A 22,237-nucleotide genomic window follows, 5' to 3' on the forward strand; every position below is an offset into this window, starting at 1 on the left:
TGCATTTCTCTGTTTCTTAAAGCAGTTCATGAAGAAAAGTGTACGAAGGTGAAGAAATTTCACATGAAATGGGGAGAAAGTCTTGTAAGCAACGTCTAGATTTTTAGCTTGTCTTAAGCTGTTATACAGGACACAGGAACGAGTCACCATGTTGAAATTGGGTTTGGTAAAATATTTGGGCTGTTGAATTAACAGCTGATTACTATGGGTTGTAGTATGTATTGTATGTAATACTACCTTGAACATAGATTAGTAGTCACTGCAATTTCACTAGGCATTTAAGTACGGGCAGTGGTATTTCCTTCCTATCAAAGGTGTGCTGTGATTAACAGAACTGTTGTGAGTGTACTTCTTTTAGAAATAGCCCCAAACAGAGCTAAATCTGGAAGTCAAGGCGCTGGAATTAGGCTTGCACAGCACAAAATGGCATTTAGTGCTTTGGAGTGAAAAATAACACTTCCCTAAAGGGCTCTGGTGTACAGACAGATTAGAAGTAGGGACAGCTTGGCAGAAAGAGGGGTGGATGTTTACAGGGGAAAAAGCAGAAGTTAATGCCTGACAAAGCATATTCCTTTCTGGAGATAATTTGAGGTTGCTGAATCCAGTCATGTCTGGGGTACCACTGACTTATTGTGAAGTCTGCTGTTAAAAATCATCACATCTCACCTGACCTGTAGAGAGGATAACAGTCTTGTCTTGAAGTTTGTCTTTGAAGCCTTTGCTCAAGTAGCAACTGTGCAGTGAAAGAGCCTAGAATCTTACTGAAAACAAGGTATTACTTTGTAGTGTAAGTACAGTGGTATCTACACAAGCGTAGTAATGATCACAAGTGTAGTGATGACATAACAAGTGTAGTGATGATTCAGTAGTCACATAACACCCAAGTCCTTGGTTTTGCAATTTTCCTTTTTGCACTTATATTCTTTATGCAACTTGGTCTTACTGATATTTTAATTAAGTTTGCCTTGTTGCTGCAGACTGAAAAATCCTATCCCTACAGTGTACCACATCTAACGTGTACATTACATGCTATTCTTGGCCAATGACACAGCTGTCCTCAGGTAGGTTAGCCAATGTATTTGCTCTGTTAATGACAGAACTAACTTACTAGAAAGGAAACAAATGAGGCATCCTCAAATTTCAGTGGAAGGTTTAGTCTCTGAATGAGGAGATGCAGAGAAAAACCTTGGTCCTGTCTACAAGGACGTGTGTCTTCCAAGATGTCCTCCACTTAAGTCAACAACTGGCACTAACTGGCATTGTTCTGTTATGACTTGGTGCCACTCAGACATTTGGAAACAGATTTGCCTGTCTCCTCCTGTTACCTTGTGTTTCCCAAAGCAGCCGTACCCAAATAAATTAACTTTTTGAAGGTATGTGCACACTGAATGTGTTCAAGTTCAATGAAGCAGCCCAAGTAAGTTAGTTTGCTTACTTGTGCAGGATTTAGTGAGATTAAAACAAACAAACAAACTTACTTTGACTTCTTAAAATATTAACTTCTATTTTGATGCAGACTTGATCCATTTTCTCTAAGCATCTTAGAAGGCTCCTTAAAATCTTTGGAAATGGGCAAATCAAAGCTTTGATTCTGCTGCTACACATATCTCCTTAAGTAGAAAAAGTCAAGTGTTGCTGTTGCATTTCAGAATTTAAAACAAAATTACAGGATTTAGTTTTATTCCCTGAGATTCTTTGCTGAAAAGAGCAAAATGTACACTGAGCTATTCGCAATAGGGTGGTGGGTTCTAATCTGTCTTGCTAGGAGATACTTGTGGTTTGCCTGTGTGTAAAGAGATCGTGCCTTGCTCTGTGCAGAGGCCTACTGGCAAGGGGTAAAAGGCAGTGATTTCTTTAATCCCACGAGGATTAGAGCTTGGTGGGAATTGCAAGTCTCCATTTTGCATCAAGACAAGACAGATGTTAACAACTACTTGCCGTTCAGGCAATGACTTCCAGACCACACTAAGCTCCTTCAAGCACTGCAATTGCTCTTGTGCTGCAGAAAGTTAGATCCAGTCAGTAATATATTTTAAGGGTTTTTTTGCATCAGTCAGTGTATGTTTTTAAAATTATGGCTCGGTGTGCAGAAGTTCACCTAACTGAGATGTCTGACTGAAAATAAGAAGTGACACTATAGCATGACATATGCTTCTCTGATGGAATGACGTAGCTTATGTACAGAAAAAGGTATTTCACATCGCGTCTAATTTTTCCTCCCATGTCTTTAAGATTAAATAACAACTTTAGCTACTGTTAGCAAGTGTTGTTGCTTAATTCTTATAAATGACTGCATTAATAGAAGGCGGTTTTACTGCATGATTTATTCATTGCACTGTATTTCATGGAATTGTCAAGGAACTGTTTTAGCAGAGGAAAATATTCAGAAGCAGCTAGTACAAATAATCATACAGGAAGACCTTTTGGCTGTAAGACAAGTACAGATGTAAATACACAATGAAATGTTTGCACAAAGCATTTTGAACACTGTTAAATTATTCTACTGCTATGACTATGCCATGTGAAGTCATCTGAGTTTTTCTGAGTGGCACAGTGCCACGTTGTGTTCAGCCAGACACTAAATAAATTTGTTGCTTGCAGTTTGTTCTCACCACAGATTATTTCATTTCAATTTTTCAGTTTGCTTCCAAAGGTAAATACGGCAGCAATTAATACAGCAGAGATGAAGAATTCATATAAAACACTGCTGCTCCCGTGGGATAAGCTCTCACAGAGCATGTTTGGAGGGGGATCAAAACCAGAAACTTTTCCATATTTTTTCAAGTGCCATATTATTTTTTTTTTCTCATGGTCAGAAAATGTTTTTAAACACTGTGAAAAATGGGAGGGCTGGAGTTTATAATTCTTGAAACGCATTTGCAAATGTTTGATTCAACCTGTGGCACGTACCGTATCTCATCTGTCTTATAACTTTTTGAAGTCCATCATACTGCTGGAATTTCTTCTTTAAACACGACACAGATGATTCACAGTCCTTCTGACAGGCGTTCAACAAGCACTGCCCAATTACAGCTGAAGTGAGGCAGGTTTTCCTAGAAAATGATATGTTTGCTGAATTTTAGGTAGATTAAGTGCAAGGTACACTTAGGATACCAAGTGGAATTGGCAGGCCAAGTGCATAATCTTGCTTTGGTCATCACCACTTTAATCTTATCGTGCCTGATAAGTTGATACTGGTTCGAACTGGGATATATGTATCAAGGGACCATTCCCTTTGTTCATGGGAAAACAAGAACTTCAGGACATTTACACTGATAGTACACTAATTAATACACTATCCTAGCATGCCAGCGAACTTCCCCATATAATTCCAGATTACTGGCTTCTAGAAACAGAAAAATAGTTCCACCAGCAATAGAGGAAAAAACAAACCAAAAAGCCCAGCCCAACTTTGAAAATTTAAGTATTTTTATCTTTTAAAATCTAGGAGTAGAAATATGTTGAAATCACAGGCCCCAAACAGCAGTGTTTAAGTAGATACATGTAAGTTCCATCACAGCCATTGATCTTCTCATCCTTTGACAGTGATTCAAACGTATATGACAAATGTTATCCCTTCTCTTTGAAACAGTATTTCAATACACGAATTCAATAAGAAGTACAGTTAAGTACAGCAAAGGTGGATTTTTTGTTGTTGTTGTTTTGCTTTTCTCTTTTAATAATGTAATATGAGGTTTTATAATGGCTCCTGAAGAAAAATATTTATGTATATATAACGATGCGTATATTACAACAAATAACAATACATGTTCATGTATATCTAGAGAGCGTGATCCTTGCTTGGAACTCTTCTCTGCCACGTTTGCTACTCAAGAGCATGCAGCACTAAAAAATAAAGTGCTACTGATATTCATATAGTAGAAACAAGTCAATTTCAGCGTTGAAATCAGGAATATAAAATCTTATGCGAGCATTCTTTTGCCTCTTCTTCTTCTCCCCGTATTTACAGATGCTTACAATAATAGTTTCGATAGATACCCTCTGGAAGCTGGCCTGCCACCATCAGCATTGCAGCACACTTGAAAAGGGCCTTTTCTGCCAGGTATTTTTTTCAGCAGGAGGTCCAGCCAGAATGCCTTCTGCTTGTTGCTGCTTTTATCCACAGCACTCGTGCAGCACTCCCCTGCCGTGCCATTCATTACAGCTGTTTCAAAAGCAGCAGTTCATAACCTGTATTAGGGAATTAGTTATTTTTTACCTCGGTCCAGTGGCCCTTCAGTTGGGAGGAATAAGCAGTGTGGTGCACACGATTAAAGCCACAGTGCCTCTGAAAGAAAGCCTTATTGGGCTGTACCTCCAGAGAGAGAAATGCAATGCTTCAGCTGCTTCAAGAGTTGCCAGAAGCTCTCAAGGGTTATCTTGTATTGCATGGGGATGAGGAGATCTGATTAAATGAGGTATGGTCAATGGAAAATGAATTAAGTCTTACTGAAATAAATAAAACAAACAGGGAATTAATTCCAAATTAAACTGAAATGCTCAACTCTGGCTTTAATGCATTGTTTGAAAGGCATCACCTGTAAAAGCATAAAATCTCCTGGTGTTTCCAAGCAGCTACATCAGTTACGTGGCCTATTTCCTACCTGCTGTGGGCAGTAGCTGTGGCTTTTACAGCAGGCACTAACGCATGGTCTTGGACGGTCTGCTGTTCCAGGCAGTTGAGGGCTGACTTCAGTCAAATAGTTCTCTGCTCCAAGAAGGATGCCTTTGGCATTGATTAAATGGAGATTTAAGCATCCATTACAAATCAGTTTCATTGTGCCACTTCAAGTAGTTTTAATAGCTGCTTATGAAGAATTAAAAAGATTTTTCTCGTTAGAACTTTGCTATTTGCTCTTTCAGGAACCTCATCCATCACCATGAACAAAGATGTATCAGATGAAGCAGCTCCTCTGCCTTAATCGCTGGAGCCACGATTCAGCCAAGCACTTAGCCATGCACACAATTCTAAATACCTGAAGCATTCCAGTCAGTAGGGAATACGTGCTTAAAATACTGCATGAGCAAAGCTTAAGTGTTTTCTTGAGCAAGGCTTTAAGAAAGCCATTATTTTAATGCATGCATGGCATAAACTGCCACTTCATTTTTAAAGGAGAAAATAAAATAATACATTTGTGTGTTATTTGTTTTTTTTTTTTTTTTTGCTTTCTTCTTTTCTAGGGGCACACATTTGTTCCTGAGATGATTTATAGCTACCAATAATCTTCCACAGTGGTTGCTTCATCAAATATTCTGGCATCTTCTTCTCTTGTTAGTAAACAGAAGAGTACTATTAAATACCAAGCCAAGTACTCTTATCCTCAATAGACAGTACAGTATGTTCTGTACAAAACTGAAAGACTTGAAGATCACAGGGGAATGTCCTTTCTCCTTACTGACTCAAAGTCGTATTGCTGATGAACATGAGAAGGGCTGCACAGAAAACAGCTCCAGAGCAGCTTTGCCCATCTGCAAAGAAGTCCACGAAAAAGACACTCAAGGAAACCTTCCACAAAGGAAAACGAGCAGAAGTAGAGTGTACCTGCACACGTTAACTGAAAGCATCTGCAAACTAATATTTCCTGAGGTAAATGGATACTGTGTATTAACACCAGTGTTTCATTATGTACATCAAAATGCATTTTATGCAAGCCTTTAGATGTAAGCCTCCTGAAAGCCGTTTTGACTTCAGAGCTTGTAATATTACATAGGTCAGCAGAGGTTAAATCGTCATTTCATCCTTTCCAATTCCTTTTTTGATACAGTTTTGCCACAATCAGTTTTGTCTGCTCTTCCACTGTATTTCCCTATATTTCATCCTGTATTTGCAGTTTCCCACTGCTCATTTTACTCGTTCCTCTTAAGAGCATGCCTTTCCAAAGAATTTTTTTAACATAGAGATACAGTTGGAGAAACTCTGCCCTGGTATCTAATCACATGAATTACATGTTTACCTAATCAATTCACCTAACTGAATCCACACTATGCTTATCATTCATTATCACAAATAAATATAGAAATAAATTCACTGTTTTCATCTGCTATTATGCGAACCTCCTGCGATATTACTTTAAATACATTAATGTCTATGTTTAATGCAAAGGAAAATTCTAAACCATATATTTGGGCAAATGGTTCAAACAAAGAAATAGAACTTTTGTCGTGTGTGAGCTGTGTCATAGCTACTAGATTTAAATGAGCAAAGACTACAGAACTTGTCATCTAAGTTCCAGTGTCCTCCTAGCAGAAACCATGCCTGACTCTTTGCCCTGGAGAGACTGAACAGAGTATCTGTGCAACTGGGAAATGCAATGATTATGTTGAAACACTGGGTTAATTAATATATTTTCAGTAATAGTCTCTGCTCAGTTCTAGTGAGAACAGACACAGTGCATGCTATTTCTGTATATGAGAACTACAGCTTTAAAGAAAGTGCCACTGCATGGCATCCAATATGTGGGTATACCTCAAATTTTGCTGAAAACATGGACAAATAGACTGGTCTGTGTTGGGATGACAGTGAACGGCCATCTCTGAATACTCAGTTCATTACAATTCCATTACTTGTACTAAGAGCAAAGTCAAGGAGGCTGTGGCCATGTATTCCCAAAGCTCCTGAACCTCAAGGTTCTTGTCGCAGATATCAACAGTTATTGAAGTTTTATGAATTGGAACTTTGTTCAGATATAGTATTTTGTTCTCATGCTGTCAGCTTTCAGGGTCTATAGACAGAAACCTTCCCAATCATTCTTCATAGAAGGGTTTTGTTTGTTTAAAAACATTTTTCATTGCTTTTATACTTTAAACTGCCTTGCTTCTCATCAGCAACTAACCTCATCTTCTTTCCCATTAAAATACGTGGCCATATCATGATTCACAAACCCCTTGCGACATCAGTAAACTGTGCGTGGAAATCCATGATATAGTGCAAGCAGGATAAACTTTTGATCAAATTGGTCCTTCTATCATTTAGACTATTTATGAGCTTAATTACCTCACTTTCAAATACAAAAAGTGGAGGACATCATTAGAATATGTAATACATGTGTATGTTAATACTACTTGAGGAATGTGTGTTAGACTTTAACATAAATTGCCCAGCGAGGGTGTGGAGGCCTGTAAGCATCCAAGGCCAGGCTGGATGAGACTTTGAGCAATCTGGTCTAGTGGGAAGTGTCCCTGCCTATAGCAGTTGAAACCCCTTAAAGGTCCATTCCAACCCAAACCATCTGTAGAATACATAGTCAGATTTCTTTTTTTACATGTGTAAGTGATTCTAGCACTGTCTCAAAGCTCTATAGTCCTAAAAACAGAAAAGGAGGTAATCTGAATCGAAGAATGTTATGTTGATCTGTAGCAGCTGCTTTTGAAGCTGTGCTACCTTTCGCTGTTTCAACCTTGACAATTTTGAAAATTGCCCTGAAAAAAAAATATATATATATTATTTCAGGAAAAGTTATTTGTTACAACTTTTTAATATGTTTTGCTGAGGGTGTCATGCAGAATGCAGGTGATTTGTTTTTCTTCTTTTGCTGTGTCGTTTTGTTTTGTTTTGTTGGGGTGTTGTATTTTTTTTTGTCAGAATCAATTTTTCTTATTTATCTTAGTAGTTCTGAATTAAGGGATTGCTCTTTTTTGAGGGTAATGAGTTATGCTAGAAAGTCGAGTTAGTTAATTTTTAGCAGTATTATCTTTATTGTCATCTGGCAATTTGGAGGTGAAGCACAGCATTTTTTAGAATGCCTAACCACACATGCACATCAAATAAGGGGCCTTAATTATAGGTTATAGTGGTACTGGAGTAGTAGGTACTGGTAGTTGTATGCTAAGAGAAAGTTCTTGGTTGTCAGGGGGAAGTTCTTCACAGAGAGAGTGGTGAGGTGCTGGAACAGCTGCCCAGAGAGGCTGTGATGCCCCGTCCATCCCTGGAGGTGTTCAAGGCCAGGTTGGATGGGGCCCTGGGCAGCCTGGTCTAGAGCCAGATCTGGAAGTTGGTGGCCCTTCCTGTGACAGGGGGTTGGAACTTGATGATCCTTGGGGTCCCTTCCAAGCCAAGCCATTCTATGATAGTATGGAGCTGAAGGCATCAACATGATCTAAATCCCAAGCACAGAAATGACACACTCTTTCTAACTGTACCAGCTTGAAAAAAGATGTCAGTCCCAAGGACAGCACAGTAATTCTTCTCTGTGTAAAATGTTATGATTAAATTTTCAGCAGCGATACTTAATCAATGTAGCTTTCTTTCTTTCCCAGTTTGAAAGACTAAATCTTGCACTTCAGAGAACATTAGCAAAGCACAGGATAAAAGAAACCAGGTACGTATGTGTAATAGACTTGCAACTAAACCATGCAGTAAAAATGTTTTGCAGAGTTCATAATGGCTGGAGTGCTGGCTGGGGATCAGGACTTCAGGAATCTGTGTTCTCTTACCTTGTTAAATTGGTGCATGGCATTTCATGCAATCTAAGTTGGCTTAATGGGCAAATTTAGCCATTTGTGCAGGGAAACATTGCTTAAAATAAGCAGATGTTCTGGGGGACCTCAGGGAGCACTCAGACATAGATGGGAAAGATGGATATAGTTGTCTTATTTCACAATTGTATGGCCTTCTAATAATAAATAAACCACTGGTATTTCTAAGAGTCTGGGAAAAGAATTTTAAATTCAAATGATTATACAAAAAATAAATTGTTTTCTAGTATACTTGCATTCTTAATAGCTGGTCTGAAGTGTATTATAATTGCTGACTGGAATACTTTCTCTATCTTAATTATGTATTGGAATATAGAGGATTAGTTTGAAGCAAAAAAAGAAGTATGCTATCCTGAACAGTGTACTAAGGCAAATCTATAACAAATCCAAACATCTATGTTGCTTTTGCATGTTTTGCATATTTAAGTTATTTCATGTAAGGAAATTCAGATCATCTGTATCAAAGGCTCACAGCTTGTGCGAAGATTGATCTAAGCTACATCTCATCACCTTGTGTCTGACATTCAGGTTGATATTTATCAACCTCAGAACTCACAGGATTGCTGTTTTGTAACACAGAAATCAGGATTTCTACCAATTGACAAGTAATTTTAGAGTTGATGGGTATTTCCTATCAAAAACAAATGCTTTATTACCTCTCTTTAACTTAATGTAATTCCAAGAAATGCTTGAATGTATACTCAAATTATACTATATATTTGTATGTATATTATATATATAGTATTTATTATTTGTGAATATGAATACACTTACAAGTAGCAAAATACTAGTGAAGCAAAAGATAGGGTTGTTGCAATGTAAGAGGCTGTAATCAATGACACACTGCAGCATTTGGCCTCAATCCATAGTCTGAGTTCAGACAACTAAAACTTAAATTTATCACAAATGCACAGGATAATCTAGGATCCTACTAAGGCCCATTTTGAATGAGAAGGAAAAAAAAACAACCAACAAAACCTTCCTATTTGACTGGCAGAACTTAATCTTTACAGAGTAAATACAGGGTAAATAGTATTGCATACTATTTCTATCCCGTTTGTCCTGATTTTTCAGTTTTATTTCTTTTTTTTATGATCTTTGCAGAAAAACTGGCGATAGAGAAGATTTTGAAAAAATAATCAGTGATCATGCTATTGCAGCAGGTAATGCATTCTTGTTTAATAATACATCTATATTACATGTACAAATATATTACATGTACAAATATTTATGTAAAATGATATATGTATAAAATAATATATACATATATAAATTGGGCTTGTTAAATCATTTCCTCCTCGTGATGGCTGAAGTAATGCCAACATCACATAAAATAAACTGTTTCTGGGCAACCAACAGCCCAGAGCGTCAAAATTTATCAAGTCTGTGCTGACCCCCAACATCCAACATCTAGAGAGAGTTGTAAAGTGTTGCTAGTAGCATCTTGTGGTGTTAAACTGTTGAGAAAATGTTCGATTCTTTACATCCTCTGAAGGATTCTACTCTCTGGGATGAGAACTGCTTTAATTTGGAATATAGGAGCAAGCTACATCTCTAGCAGCCAATACTTATTGAAGTTAGTAAATTAACATTTCCAGGAAGTGAAGCATCGTCCTCTGTAACCTCAAGCAGTAAAGCTGATCACGTGGCAGATAACCCTTTTCAAAAAGATTCCTAGTAACAGCTGTGCAGCAATCCCAGCAATGTTCCCAGCAATCAGTTTGCATACAGCTACCGTGAAGATGAGCTGTTCTGTGCTGACTGGTTTCAGAGCCCTGGAATGTTCCTAGAGGCATTGGAACGATTGGATTTGGCACAGCATGTATATCTGCACAGATCTGATTTTATTCTTACTTTTTTATTATTATTATTTCATTGGGTTTAAGTCATGTGCCAAAATGGGCATTCGTTTTGTCTGCGCTCCTACCACAGCACAATGGATCGTTCCAGACTACAGCCCATCTCTGCATGTCTTTCAGGCACCAGAAAGAACAACCTTAGTCGGTCACAGCAGGACTCCTAAGTGAGAAGGCCCTCAGTTGTCTGTGCTGGATCAGTGAAGGATATTGCTGATTTCATTAGGTTTAGGACAAAAAAATTAGAGGCTAGCCTGAGATTGCATGACAAGTGTAGTTCTGATTTAAATGTAATTCCATGCAGGTGTTCCTGTGGAGTCTCTACGAGAATCTCTTGGTGAAGAGCTGTTCAAAATATGCTATGAAGAGGATGAACACATACTGGGGGTTATTGGAGGAACCCTTAAGGACTTCTTGAACAGTTTCACTACTCTGCTGAAGCAAAGTAGCCACAGTCAGGAAGCAGGGAAAAAGGACAGACTTGAAGAAGTTTCCATATTATGCCTGGAGAAAGATCAGGACTTCTTAAACGTGTATTATTTCTTTCCCAAGAAAATCACAAGTCTTATTCTATCTGGCATTATTAAAGCAGCGGCTCATATTTTGTATGAAACTGAGGTGGAAGTCATGCTCATGCCTCCTTGTTTCCATAATGACTGCACTGAGTTTGTTAATCAGCCCTATTTGCTGTACTCTATACAAGTCAAAAGTGCAAAACCTTCTTTATCTCCATGTAAACCGCAGTCTTCACTTGTGATTCCTGCCTCTGTGTTCTGTAAGATCTTCCCGTTTCATTTTATGTTTGACAAGGATATGTCTGTTCTACAAGTTGGAAATGGGATAAGAAGGCTTTTGACCAGAAGAGAATTTCAAGCTAAGCCCAATTTTGAAGAATATTTTGAAATTCTTACCCCTAAAATAAGCTGCACGTTTAGTGGAATAATGACAATGTTAAATATGCAGTTTACTGTACGAGTGAGAAGATGGGATAATACTGATCTGAAGTCATCTATGGTAAGAGTCTTTTTATAATCTTCAGAGATGAATTTGTTTTCCTCTTCGGAGACATGCAATATAGGTAGAGTTAAAATAGCTTACATCACTTATCTTTCAACCTCTAATACAACTTAATAATGATGGTCTATTATGAGGACAATGTAAGGTAATTCAGAATTTGAAACCAACATTGACTGAAAGTTCTCTTGAACCACTGCACATACGAAATTTGACTGTTAGCTTGATTTTGAAGGAGTCATTGGAAATACAGAGAGAAACTAATAAATTGAGCTAAAGCCAGTGGCATGCCATGTTGCTGAGAGTAAGAGCATCACTAACACAAAAAATGGAGCAGGGAGAGTTTTACCATAGCGTACTTGAATTAGATGCAAACAGCAGCTTTTGAATTTGGGGATGGGAGTTTCTTGTGTTAATTCAGTCTTTGTTATCTTTTGTACTTTGCATCTTTTATATTCATTTACCTTTACTGGTGCAATTGCTACCACAAAAAAAAAGGTGATTCAGAGCAACATTAAGGAGACCTCCTCAGCACCTTCTACGTTGCAGGAGCGAACAGGGGAAGAACACAGAAACAGCATTACACACAAAGAATATTGATTTTTTAGATCATGAATATGAGTTATTCCTGGTATTTCTGCATTTCAATTTTGAGTCTCAGTGAGTACTTTAATAAAACTTTAATAAAACTGAAGCCCATTTTCTCACTTCATCTTACAGAGGAAGTTGTGCATGACTCGAACAGTATAGTTCTTATCAGAAATCTATTGGCCACTCAAATCAGTAGCAATTTATTGGTAGGTAAAAATGCACAAAATTCTTCTTTTGATTTTTGTTTGATCCCTAAGATAAAATTGATGCTTACCAATACCACATTAGTGTTTTATCCTTAAGCTGTTTTACCTTTTGCACCAGAAGCCTAAGGTAAAATATACTGAACTTATTATTTACCTCTACGATTTAGTATTCCATGTTCTATCTCCAACAAATAGAAGAAAATGTGAGAACTGGATCAGTTCAATTTTCCTATGGCTCAGCAAAATGTGTTTCTTGTTTCTAAATACTTGCCTTGCATGGTGTGCATGAATTCTTCTTTCTTTAATGTTCTGTTTCAGGTAATGGATCTCAAAGGCCAAATGATCTATATTCTTGAATCCAGTGCAATCCTATTCTTGGGATCTCCGTGTGTGGATAGGCTAGAAGATTTTACAGGACGTGGATTATATCTTTCAGATATTCCTATTCACAATGCGCTGAGAGATGTTGTTCTGATTGGAGAGCAAGCCAGAGCTCAGGATGGACTGAAGAAGAGGTTAGGAAAGCTGAAAGCAACCCTTGAACAGGCCCATCAAGCACTTGAAGAGGAAAAGAAGAAGACCGTAGATCTTCTGTTTTCTATTTTTCCTGGAGAAGTTGCTCAGCAGCTGTGGCAAGGACAAGTGGTGCAAGCCAAGAAGTTTAATAATGTCACAATGCTTTTCTCTGACATTGTTGGATTCACTGCCATCTGTTCCCAGTGCTCACCTATGCAGGTTATAACCATGCTTAATGAGCTTTATACTCGCTTTGATTACCAGTGTGGAGAGTTAGATGTCTACAAGGTACAACATTTTTTGCTTGTATGTGGGGCTATGTGGCAGGAAAGGAAATAAAGACAAAACAGGACAGAGAATAATACAAGTCCAAAAATATTTTGCCTAAAACCTTCATTATAAGAAAAAAATATTAAGATAAATCATAAAACAAAAACAAAAGTTTGTCAACAGAGTGGGCAATATATGCAGCCAAGCAAGAAGTGACCTAAGAGGTCATTTCTAAAATGGATTTCAGTTGCAGTGCTATGAATCTGGGGTAAATCAATGTGTTTAATGTAACTACAGGTGTCTGACAGTAGGAGAGCAAGGAAAAGTATTCTATTGTCGTGTCCAGCAGTAAATACTAGTTGTGCACTTTTGCCTTTTAAAGGATACCACAGGATTTATTCAAGACTTAAATGATTTAGCAGGACAAATAGGACTCAGTCAACATGGAGGTAGCATATTGAAGCCACAGACTGTTCTTTTATACAACTATTGTAATATTAAGGAACAAATGTACCTGTTTTAGGTTGAGACTATTGGAGATGCCTACTGTGTTGCTGGAGGTTTACACAAAGAAAGTGAGACCCATGCTGTCCAAATAGCATTGATGGCCCTGAAGATGATGGAGCTGTCAGATGAGGTGGTGTCTCCCCATGGAGAGCCTATCAAGGTCATATATTTTATTTTATAATATTATATATGGTAAAAAGGGAAAATTTTGATGGCCTAGTTGGTCTGGGGGTATTTGTTTCAAGGAAAATTTGCATTAACTTAGACAAGTTGGGGAATCAAATGTGTATAGGTGGAGAGGCTGACTATTTTATTTCTATGAATATGAATGTTGTGGAGAAATAAAGATGAGGCAGAGGTCTTAAAATCAACCCAGTTCCTGCTAAATTAATGGGTGCACACTGATGTGCTGCTGTTTTTGTCTTCCTAGCAATCAGTTTTATTGTTTTCTAATTAGGATACTAATCCTCCTTCAAAATAAGAACCTAGGAGAACATGAAAGTATTCTCAGGCAACGGTCACCAACATGAATCATCAGAGACGTGCTGTAAATGCAGTAATCCACACGTCTTTAGATGATTCTGTTGCTGGTCACGATAAGAATGGTGCTACTGCTGGCAAGGCCACTGTCAGATTCAGTGGTAGTCACATATTTGCACCTTGCACTTGCTTATTTTTAATATTTGCCCCTTTAGAAAAGGAGCTTCAGGCTTCTTTGATTATGGTTTAAGGAATATTTGTGTTCTAAGACCAAGAAAACGTTTTTTACAAGGATTACAGGCTCCACATTTATCACAGAGAACAGCAGTATTAAGAATGGTGGAAATAAAGACCATTATATTTGTATTTCACAATATCAAATTAAATTACGCCTGAAAATACGGAAACATATTTATGACAATATTAAGTGTTTATAATTTCCATGCAAATGCTACTTGTGTAGTTCTGAATGATGAATGTTATTACATTGTAAAAGTAATTTTAAAATAGGGAGAAAGAATAAATTCTAAAGCTTCTTAGAGGAAAACTAAACAAAACTCAAAATTCAGACTATGAATTGCAAAGAGGAGGTATCAGAACGTTTCTACTGCTGAAGAGCATGTACATATTTTCTTCACTGTTCCCTAGGACTTGTCTTCTGACCTTAACAGCAAAGCAATTACAGTTTCAATTTAGTAACTTTCATCAGTCTAACACTGTGCCATGCAGTTCCTCCTAGGAAAATATTTAAGTGTCATAGTAACTCCTGATGGTGTTTTCAGATGAATATACTGCCAGAAAGACCAACTTTATCTCAGTCATGTCAGATGAAGAGTGATTTACTATGCAAAGCAAGATATACTTGGGCTACTTTCCAATCTACAAGCAGTAATGACCAGAATACAGACATATTCAGTAGGCTGTACTAACTCGGTTTATATTAGCAACTCAATTTTATTCTTTAATTAAGAAAGAATTTTTAACACTTCAACCATTTTATTTGCCTTACCTAATCATGACATTTTCTGCCTTTTATTTAAAGATGCGTATTGGCCTTCATTCTGGATCTGTTTTTGCTGGAGTTGTTGGAGTTAAAATGCCTCGTTATTGCCTCTTTGGAAATAATGTAACCCTTGCCAACAAGTTTGAATCTTGCAGTGTACCTCGAAAAATAAATGTCAGCCCAACAACTTACAGGTACGGTGCTTTATGGTGTACATCAGTAAAATTTCCACTTGAAATAGTTAATGTAAAAGTTTGTTATCTTGTTATTTTTTCCCTGTTTTCTTTTTATTCTTTTTATCTGACTGCTCATGATTTCACAATAGCTATTTTTATTCAGAATGCAATCAGAAGCAGCAACAGAGTGAAATGGAACGGCTGATATTTATTTTTCAGATGCTATGATTAAAATAAGTGGAGGACTTGGGGCAAATTTGCTTCTTGCCCTGAAGCTATGTACCTCTTGCCTTTTTTTGCCTCTCGTAAAACTGGTTTATCTTTGAGGGAGGTGGCTTTCACTGTAAACTGGATGATGTGCAAAAATCAAACTCTGTAACCACAGAGTTATAAAGCAGGTGTGTTTTATCAGCGCTGCGCACACGCCAGATGCAGGTGGGTAATCCCTCCAAGCCTGCAAACCAGAGGGCAAGAAAAGCACATACTTAAAGAACAAGCTGCTTAAGTATGCATTAGGTTTCCAAGAAAAGATTGGGTGATTACAAGTCCTCAAAATGATTGATATTTCTCCCCGCCCCAAGTCTCAGTTCTTTTGTGCACGCGTGGTATCTCTCAATGTTCCTCTAGTGGTCTTTTGATGAAGGCTGTGTCCTCTTTGACCCGGGTCAAGTTGGAGGACGTTTGACTCGCTCTGCTTGGTCATCTTATCGGCTACAACTCTGTCCACCAATCCGCTGCTTCTCCGTTAATTTGTGGTTTCCCTGGCTGAGCCTGCTACCTTGCATTCCAGAGATAGGATAGCAAGCAATGTTATTTGGAGAAACAGGAGGCCCGCTGTCTGTACCAACTGTCTAAGTCTGTAGAAAAGCATCTGGTATCGGGGGCCAAACCTGTCTAATCAAGGTCAGATCTGTAGCTGCTGATTCAGCAGCACCCCATGAAGGCACCTAACCTAAATTATTTTCTTAATTCCTGGATGCCAAGCTTATGCAGAGGCACTTGAAAATAACATCCTAATCAAACAGTTGTTAAGCATCGCTGTACACATCCCCATTCTCTTTCGATTAGGGAAGATGAATGAATAGGTTGCAGTGAATCAACCATGATAGTGTTTATTTTATGCATGTCTTGATCTCAGCTCAGTTTGAACCTCGTAGTGTGGAACCCAGGCTGTACTATTTATGATTCACTCAGATCATTTTTAGTAAAGGATATCTGGTTTTGTGCAGATAGTTAGCAGGCTCTCCCATGGGAAATATATTTCCTTTGTCCTCTTAGCCCAACACTCCCTTTGTATTATGTCTTCAGTTATACTTAAAATTACCTTGCCAATATGTCCGTGGCCAAGTCATAGTGTCTTTTATGTTCCAGACAAAGCATTAAAAACCTTTTTTAAATTTGGTGGTAGCAACTGTCTGCGCTCCAGGTAAAGATCTGAATTTTATGCCATGAAACTCATACAGTTTTATTGTTTCTTCCAGAATAGCCGAAAATTTTAAATATGAACTACAGAGGGTGAATTCACTAGTAGGAAATCGTAGTGCTGGATGAGTAAAATAACCAGAAATACGGATATAAATGATTTTTTTCATTTTCATAAAGATTTGAGAGACTGCAATACCATTTTTTGGGGGTGCAGAAACAGGAGTAATTGAAATAATCTGCTACATTCAGAACTGTAGCCTAGACAGCTGGCTGTACTCAGCTTCTGCTTGGTGCTGTGTATCTGATGTTGTGTCAGGACTGTGTGGCCAGTTGTCAGAGAAGTTGGAATCCCCTGCGGCAATACTGTGTGACTTAGAGGGAGCAAAGCTAAAGATTATCTTCTGCAGGTGAAAGCAGATGTATTAGAGCACACATAAGTAACTTGGATTTGGATCATGCAGTCTAAACAGAGACATAGCATTATCATCTCCAGTGCTTAGCTGAGTCAGAAGAACTGTGGTGGCCAGTAATGACTTTTTCCACGTCCACACGGCAAGTCGTTCTGAATCAGGTTGGCCACGGTCTTTTCTTAAAATCATTATGCAGTTCTTTCACACGAAACTTGTTTATATTCTGAGGTGTAAGTGGCTCCCTGTTTGTCTGCTTATTCATCTCAAGACAATATCTCAAATAAGTCAACTGTCGAAAGGAAAGAAACCAAACTCACACCGTAATTATTTGGATGCCTAGAAAACAGGCAATGGAGTTGAAGGGTAAACTATAGTTATTATTGCCACCGAATGCTTTTTCACCTGAGTGAATGATGCAAAAACAGTCTTTGTGTTTAATGTTTTTACATTGAAATCCATTTACATGGATTTATATACAGAGCATGGCATCTTGCACAACTCCCACCTGTAGCAATGTTTATTTGGAACCTTAGGTACCAGTCATCAATATTTATCCCTGAAGAACAGCCATCTGTGTTTCAGATATTGAAGACCATTAGGTTTTGTGGAAAAAATTCCTAGAGTTGGCAGGAGGATCTGAATAGCTTAGTTAATAACCTTGTCAGTATTTCATTAGCTGTAACGTTAATTGTGGTGCCGTTTTCATGTGCTAATTTGAATTAGCTCTCATTTTTGAACTAGCTACATTGGTTTTGCAAGAACTTGCAACAAATACAGCACCTATATTCAAAACAGTGACAAGACAAAAAAGAGAGGCAATATTCCTGTTTGTACTGGTGCCTGATTTAATGAGTTATCAAGATTACCAAGTAAATAGTTGTTTTAAACTTTTCAGTAAAAAACATAAATATTAAAGTAAATTTTGACCTGTTTTATAAAGAATTCATGAGGAATTATTGTGTAGTGTATGTGTATGTAGTAACGATTAGTGATTGATTCCCTCTTAACCAAGGCAATTCATTTTTTGTTACAGATTATTAAAGGAGTATCCAGGTTTTGTATTTACGCCACGCTCAAGAGAAGAACTTCCTCCAAATTTTCCCAGTGATATCCCTGGAATTTGCTATTTTCTGGATGCTTATATTCAAGGAACAAGCTCACAGACTTGGTTTCAAAAGGAAGATCTGGGAGATGGCAATGCCAATTTTTTGGGTGAGGAAACGGGAATAGACTAAATCATCTACTACATTCACAAGCATATAGAATAAATGTATAAATATTCTGGTTTTTTGGTTTTTTTTTTGTATAAATTGAAAATTTAAAAAAATATATGAAACGTGAAAGCACTTTAGATTGAGACCACCTGAAAGCCAGTATTAAAATTTCAGGAAGTATGTAACTGACTCCTTTATGTTTTTCCTTTGTATAAGGAATGTAGTCACTAAAATAATATTGCAACTTCACTGTTTAAAATGCCACTAAAAAGTACATGTTCCCTGTGGTAATTTGTGAGTGCTACCTAACAACCCTCTCAGTTCTTTCTGCACTGAGAATTCTAGGTGTATTGTATGTGCAGCGTGCCAGGAAGTGTAATGTGCAAGTGATGCAGACACATGCAGTGTTGTGAGCTGGTGCTTATCAGTGACTGTTACAAGTTTATTTTATTAGTGATTCCATAAGAAAAATGGTCTTAAAAATATCATCACTGCTACCACATGCTCCTTCAAGAACATCCTTTGGGCTCCATCCGTACAGCTGCTGACCGTCTTCTAACACTTGCTGAAGTCAGTGTGTTGAGTGTGCTCAGCATCTTCTGGATAGGGCTGCTAATTGTAGCTAACACACATATACATACAAGAGTTTCCTGCTTACTGTTTCCTGAACTTTCTTCCGTGTATAAAATGAATATAGGTTCTGTATAATCACTGTATAATCACGTCCTACAGTTTCTGTAATCATCAAACAGTATTTTAGTTCTCGGGGTTTTTAAAACACTTTATAAAAATAATATCAACTTGCTATGATGTATTAGAGCAATAAATGTTTTTCTTTGTTGTTGTTGTCATTTGAATTTGACATATTTTAAAAAGAGTGTAATAAAATGTGCTTTGGAGCGTTTACTTAGATAAGAAATTCCTGTCAGAGCGTATAGCACGGAACAAAAGGGCACTGGTTTAAAGCCATGATCTTTATTCAAGGACAGCAAGGTGGACATGACATGCTATGTGAAACACTTTAAAGATGTAAGGAGGACCTACAGAATTATCTCATGAACTCTTGAAGGACTCTCAAGGGTCTGCCTCTGGAAAAGGGCAAAATACAGTTACAGAGCTTAGCATTCTGCCTCTAACTAGCAGATTCATCTGCACAGAAATTTCTCTGTGCTGTACAGTTTGGTCCCAGCTGCAGGCTGGAGAGCTGCATTGCTTACACACACAAATATTTCCAGTAGTATCAAATAATACTTGTTATTATTCTGACCTCTTATACTCTTGGGTTTTGGCATATTAAACCATGAGTGACTTTTTTTTCAAGGTACCTCTCAGATTTTGCTGAGTATTTACAGGGAGCAATTCAATTAGACTGTTCATTTTCTGAGTCTGAGTGCTTCATTCAGAAGATGCTGTTCTGATCCCACTGTTTTGCAGGAACGTATAGAGAGCATATCAGAAACCTGAGAAGCTGTAAGTGCCTAGTGTTACAAACGTTTTAAGAGCACATTTTAACTCCTGCAAGCTTCATCTGAACAAAACTTGAAACATTCCATCCTGCTGTTTCTTGTGATGTCCTACATCTATCTAAGATACTTAGAAATAACTCTCACACTCAAAAATAAACCAACCCTGAAAGACTACATGTATGTGATAAGAATATATATATCCACACACATATTTGTTAAATTTTAACAGCAGCATTTCAAGAAAACAAGATGTCTGCAAATCTGATCACTGCAGTATTATTTTCTTAAGAAAATTCTATTCTATTTACATAAATACCCAGAGAGTGGTAGCAGTCCCATATGGGTGTTCCTAGAATGAAAAATGTGGAAGAATTGTACTATTGACTGATAGAGTTCTAAACAAAAATAATTTCTTATTTACAAATGGATAGAAGAACTAGGAGCAAATTTCCTTTTGTCCCACGGGGAGAACTATTGCTGGACTGGAGGATGGCCATTCTGTAGGCAGATTCCATATAAATCTGTTATTCTGTAGGATGTTCATCTTGGCTGTTTCTGACCTCTTCCTATGCATAGCTCTGTAAAACACAGTGTCCCCTAGACGGAAGGGGAGATCAACTGCAGATCTAATTCACCTTCCTATGTCACTTTTTGCAACTCTCTTTTTAAATATACCTCTGGCTACATTATCAGCTAGGATAAAATTGCTGTGAAATTCCTATTTGTTTCTCGAACATTTATGAAAAAGGCAGAATATTCTCATGCCTATTTCAGCCTTGGTTCCCAGAATTGTCCTGATAAGATGCTTAAGGATACATATTAACCTGTATGAATCATAGAGGCTAAGCTTGGAAAAGACTTCTGAGATCATCGAATCCAACAGTCAACCCATCACTACCATAGCCACTAAAACATGCCCCTAAGTGCTACAGGTTTCTCGTGCTTCAATCTCAGTGAGACAAATATAATTTAGGGACCTTTTTTTAGGAAATGATTTGGGAAGGTATTTTACAACATGCTTATGTCCATATCTGCTCTAAAGAAAAGCCGACAAATCGACATAATGATATTGATATGTGAATCTTTTAGTATTCAGTCTAGAAACAGTTCTATTATTACATGAACTCTTTTACTAGCTCATCAGCTGAGGAGCTGAGCCCTGTTCACATTTACATTGTGTGATTATATTGTAATTTCTCAGGCAAGAAGCTGTAAAAGGCTCATGGAATAAACGAGAATTGGGTCCTCTGAATTTAACTGTGATATAGCTAAAGTAAAAGATACATGGGAAAAAAAAAAAAAAACATCACGAATTTTATTTCATTCTGGCAAGCCCTGATACGGTTTCAGAGAATTTTTTTCCTAATTGCTGGTGTCAGAGGAAGTGCAATTAGTTTGGAGTGGTGTTTTCTTCCTCCCTGAACTACTGTGCAAAAACAAACCATGCGAACTCACAGAAAGTGACAAAACATCGACGTGCACAGAGCACTGAGCCTGAGGCCAGATCTACTTTCCTGTAAAATCCTGTAACAGAAAAATTCAGACCTCCTCATGTACAGTTTACTTCTCCCATTGCTTTGTTTTGCATTCTCTGCAGAAACAGGAACAAGTACAGAGGCAAAATCAGTATTTCCAGCTGAAAGCCATCAGAATGAAGGGAAATTTCTCTTGAATCTTGGCAAGGGGACCCACTTTCAAACCCCACCCATCCTATAACCTAGCAGCTACTGTAACTGCTGCCATTTTTTTTTGTCTGTTCATTGTTCTGCAAAAGCAGTGAAAGGGGAGTTTTGGCTTCCTGGAACAGCAGTAATTTTTGTGGCTATTTGCCATATAACAAAGAAGGACTATGTTGCTTTCAAAGCTGTGCTTCAGTTTATCAGAAGTCAGCTTGGCATGAACTGAAATGAACTTTGAAGCTTTTTCTGAAATAAAAGCTTGGGTTTTACACATATGGAATCTGCAAGATGTGGGCTACAAAACACTTTAGAGGCCTTTGACACCATTAAATAAAAATCTGGTGAATCGGGTATAAGGGGAAGGGGACTTATTTAGGGAAGCTGAACGATAATGAGAGAATGACAATTGGGTCTGTTTAGCCTTGAGAAAAGAAGACTGAGAGGGGACCTGATCCAGGTCTATAAATATCTAAGGTGTGGGGGGCAGAATGGCGAGGCCGGACTCTTTTCAGTGGTGAGTGGAGACAGGACAAGGGGAAATGGCCAGAAACTGGAGCATAGGAAGTTCCGCACAAACATGCGCAAGAACTTCTTTACAGTGAGGGTGACGGAGCACTGGAACAGGCTGCCCAGGGAGGTGGTGGAGTCTCCTTCTCTGGAGATGTTCAAGACCTGCCTGGATGCCTACCTGTGCGACCTACTGTAGGTAACCTGCTTTGGCAGGGGGGTTGGACTCGATGATCTCTGGAGGTCCCTTCCAACCCCTACAATTCTGTGATTCTGTGATTCTGTGAAGACCTTTTTTTTTTTTAATTTCCCAGTCTCATTTGCATGAGTTCTTTGGCAGTCCTTTTCTGTGAAGGGAGACAATAGAACTCGCAGTCTTCTGTCACTCAGCAGCAATTGATACTGAAGCACAAATAGAAGATGGGGGATACCCAGTGGTTCT

General features: G+C 38.0%; 1 protein-coding gene across 4 annotated transcripts in view; it reads left to right on the forward strand.

Annotated features, from left to right (window-relative positions):
- Positions 1 to 18,994, forward strand: part of GUCY1A1 (guanylate cyclase 1 soluble subunit alpha 1) — a 31,116-nt gene extending 12,122 nt beyond the window's left edge. For 3 of the 4 annotated variants that reach the window (XM_048942922.1, XM_048942921.1, XM_048942923.1), the window contains 8 exons: positions 5,182 to 5,587; positions 8,257 to 8,318; positions 9,580 to 9,638; positions 10,636 to 11,345; positions 12,461 to 12,946; positions 13,452 to 13,595; positions 14,958 to 15,112; positions 17,963 to 18,994. In XM_048942922.1, the coding sequence (XP_048798879.1) occupies positions 5,339 to 5,587; positions 8,257 to 8,318; positions 9,580 to 9,638; positions 10,636 to 11,345; positions 12,461 to 12,946; positions 13,452 to 13,595; positions 14,958 to 15,112; positions 17,963 to 18,164 (2,067 nt within the window). In that variant the 5' untranslated portion in view covers positions 5,182 to 5,338 and the 3' untranslated portion in view covers positions 18,165 to 18,994. Of the gene's footprint in view, positions 1 to 3,970; positions 4,064 to 5,181; positions 5,588 to 8,256; positions 8,319 to 9,579; positions 9,639 to 10,635; positions 11,346 to 12,460; positions 12,947 to 13,451; positions 13,596 to 14,957; positions 15,113 to 17,962 lie in introns of all 4 variants that reach the window. The other variant, XM_048942924.1, reaches the window with a different exon arrangement.
- The last annotated feature ends 3,243 nt before the right edge of the window (positions 18,995 to 22,237 follow it).

Source organism: Lagopus muta, chromosome 4, assembly GCF_023343835.1.
Source record: "Lagopus muta isolate bLagMut1 chromosome 4, bLagMut1 primary, whole genome shotgun sequence".
Lineage (NCBI taxonomy): Eukaryota > Metazoa > Chordata > Aves > Galliformes > Phasianidae > Lagopus > Lagopus muta.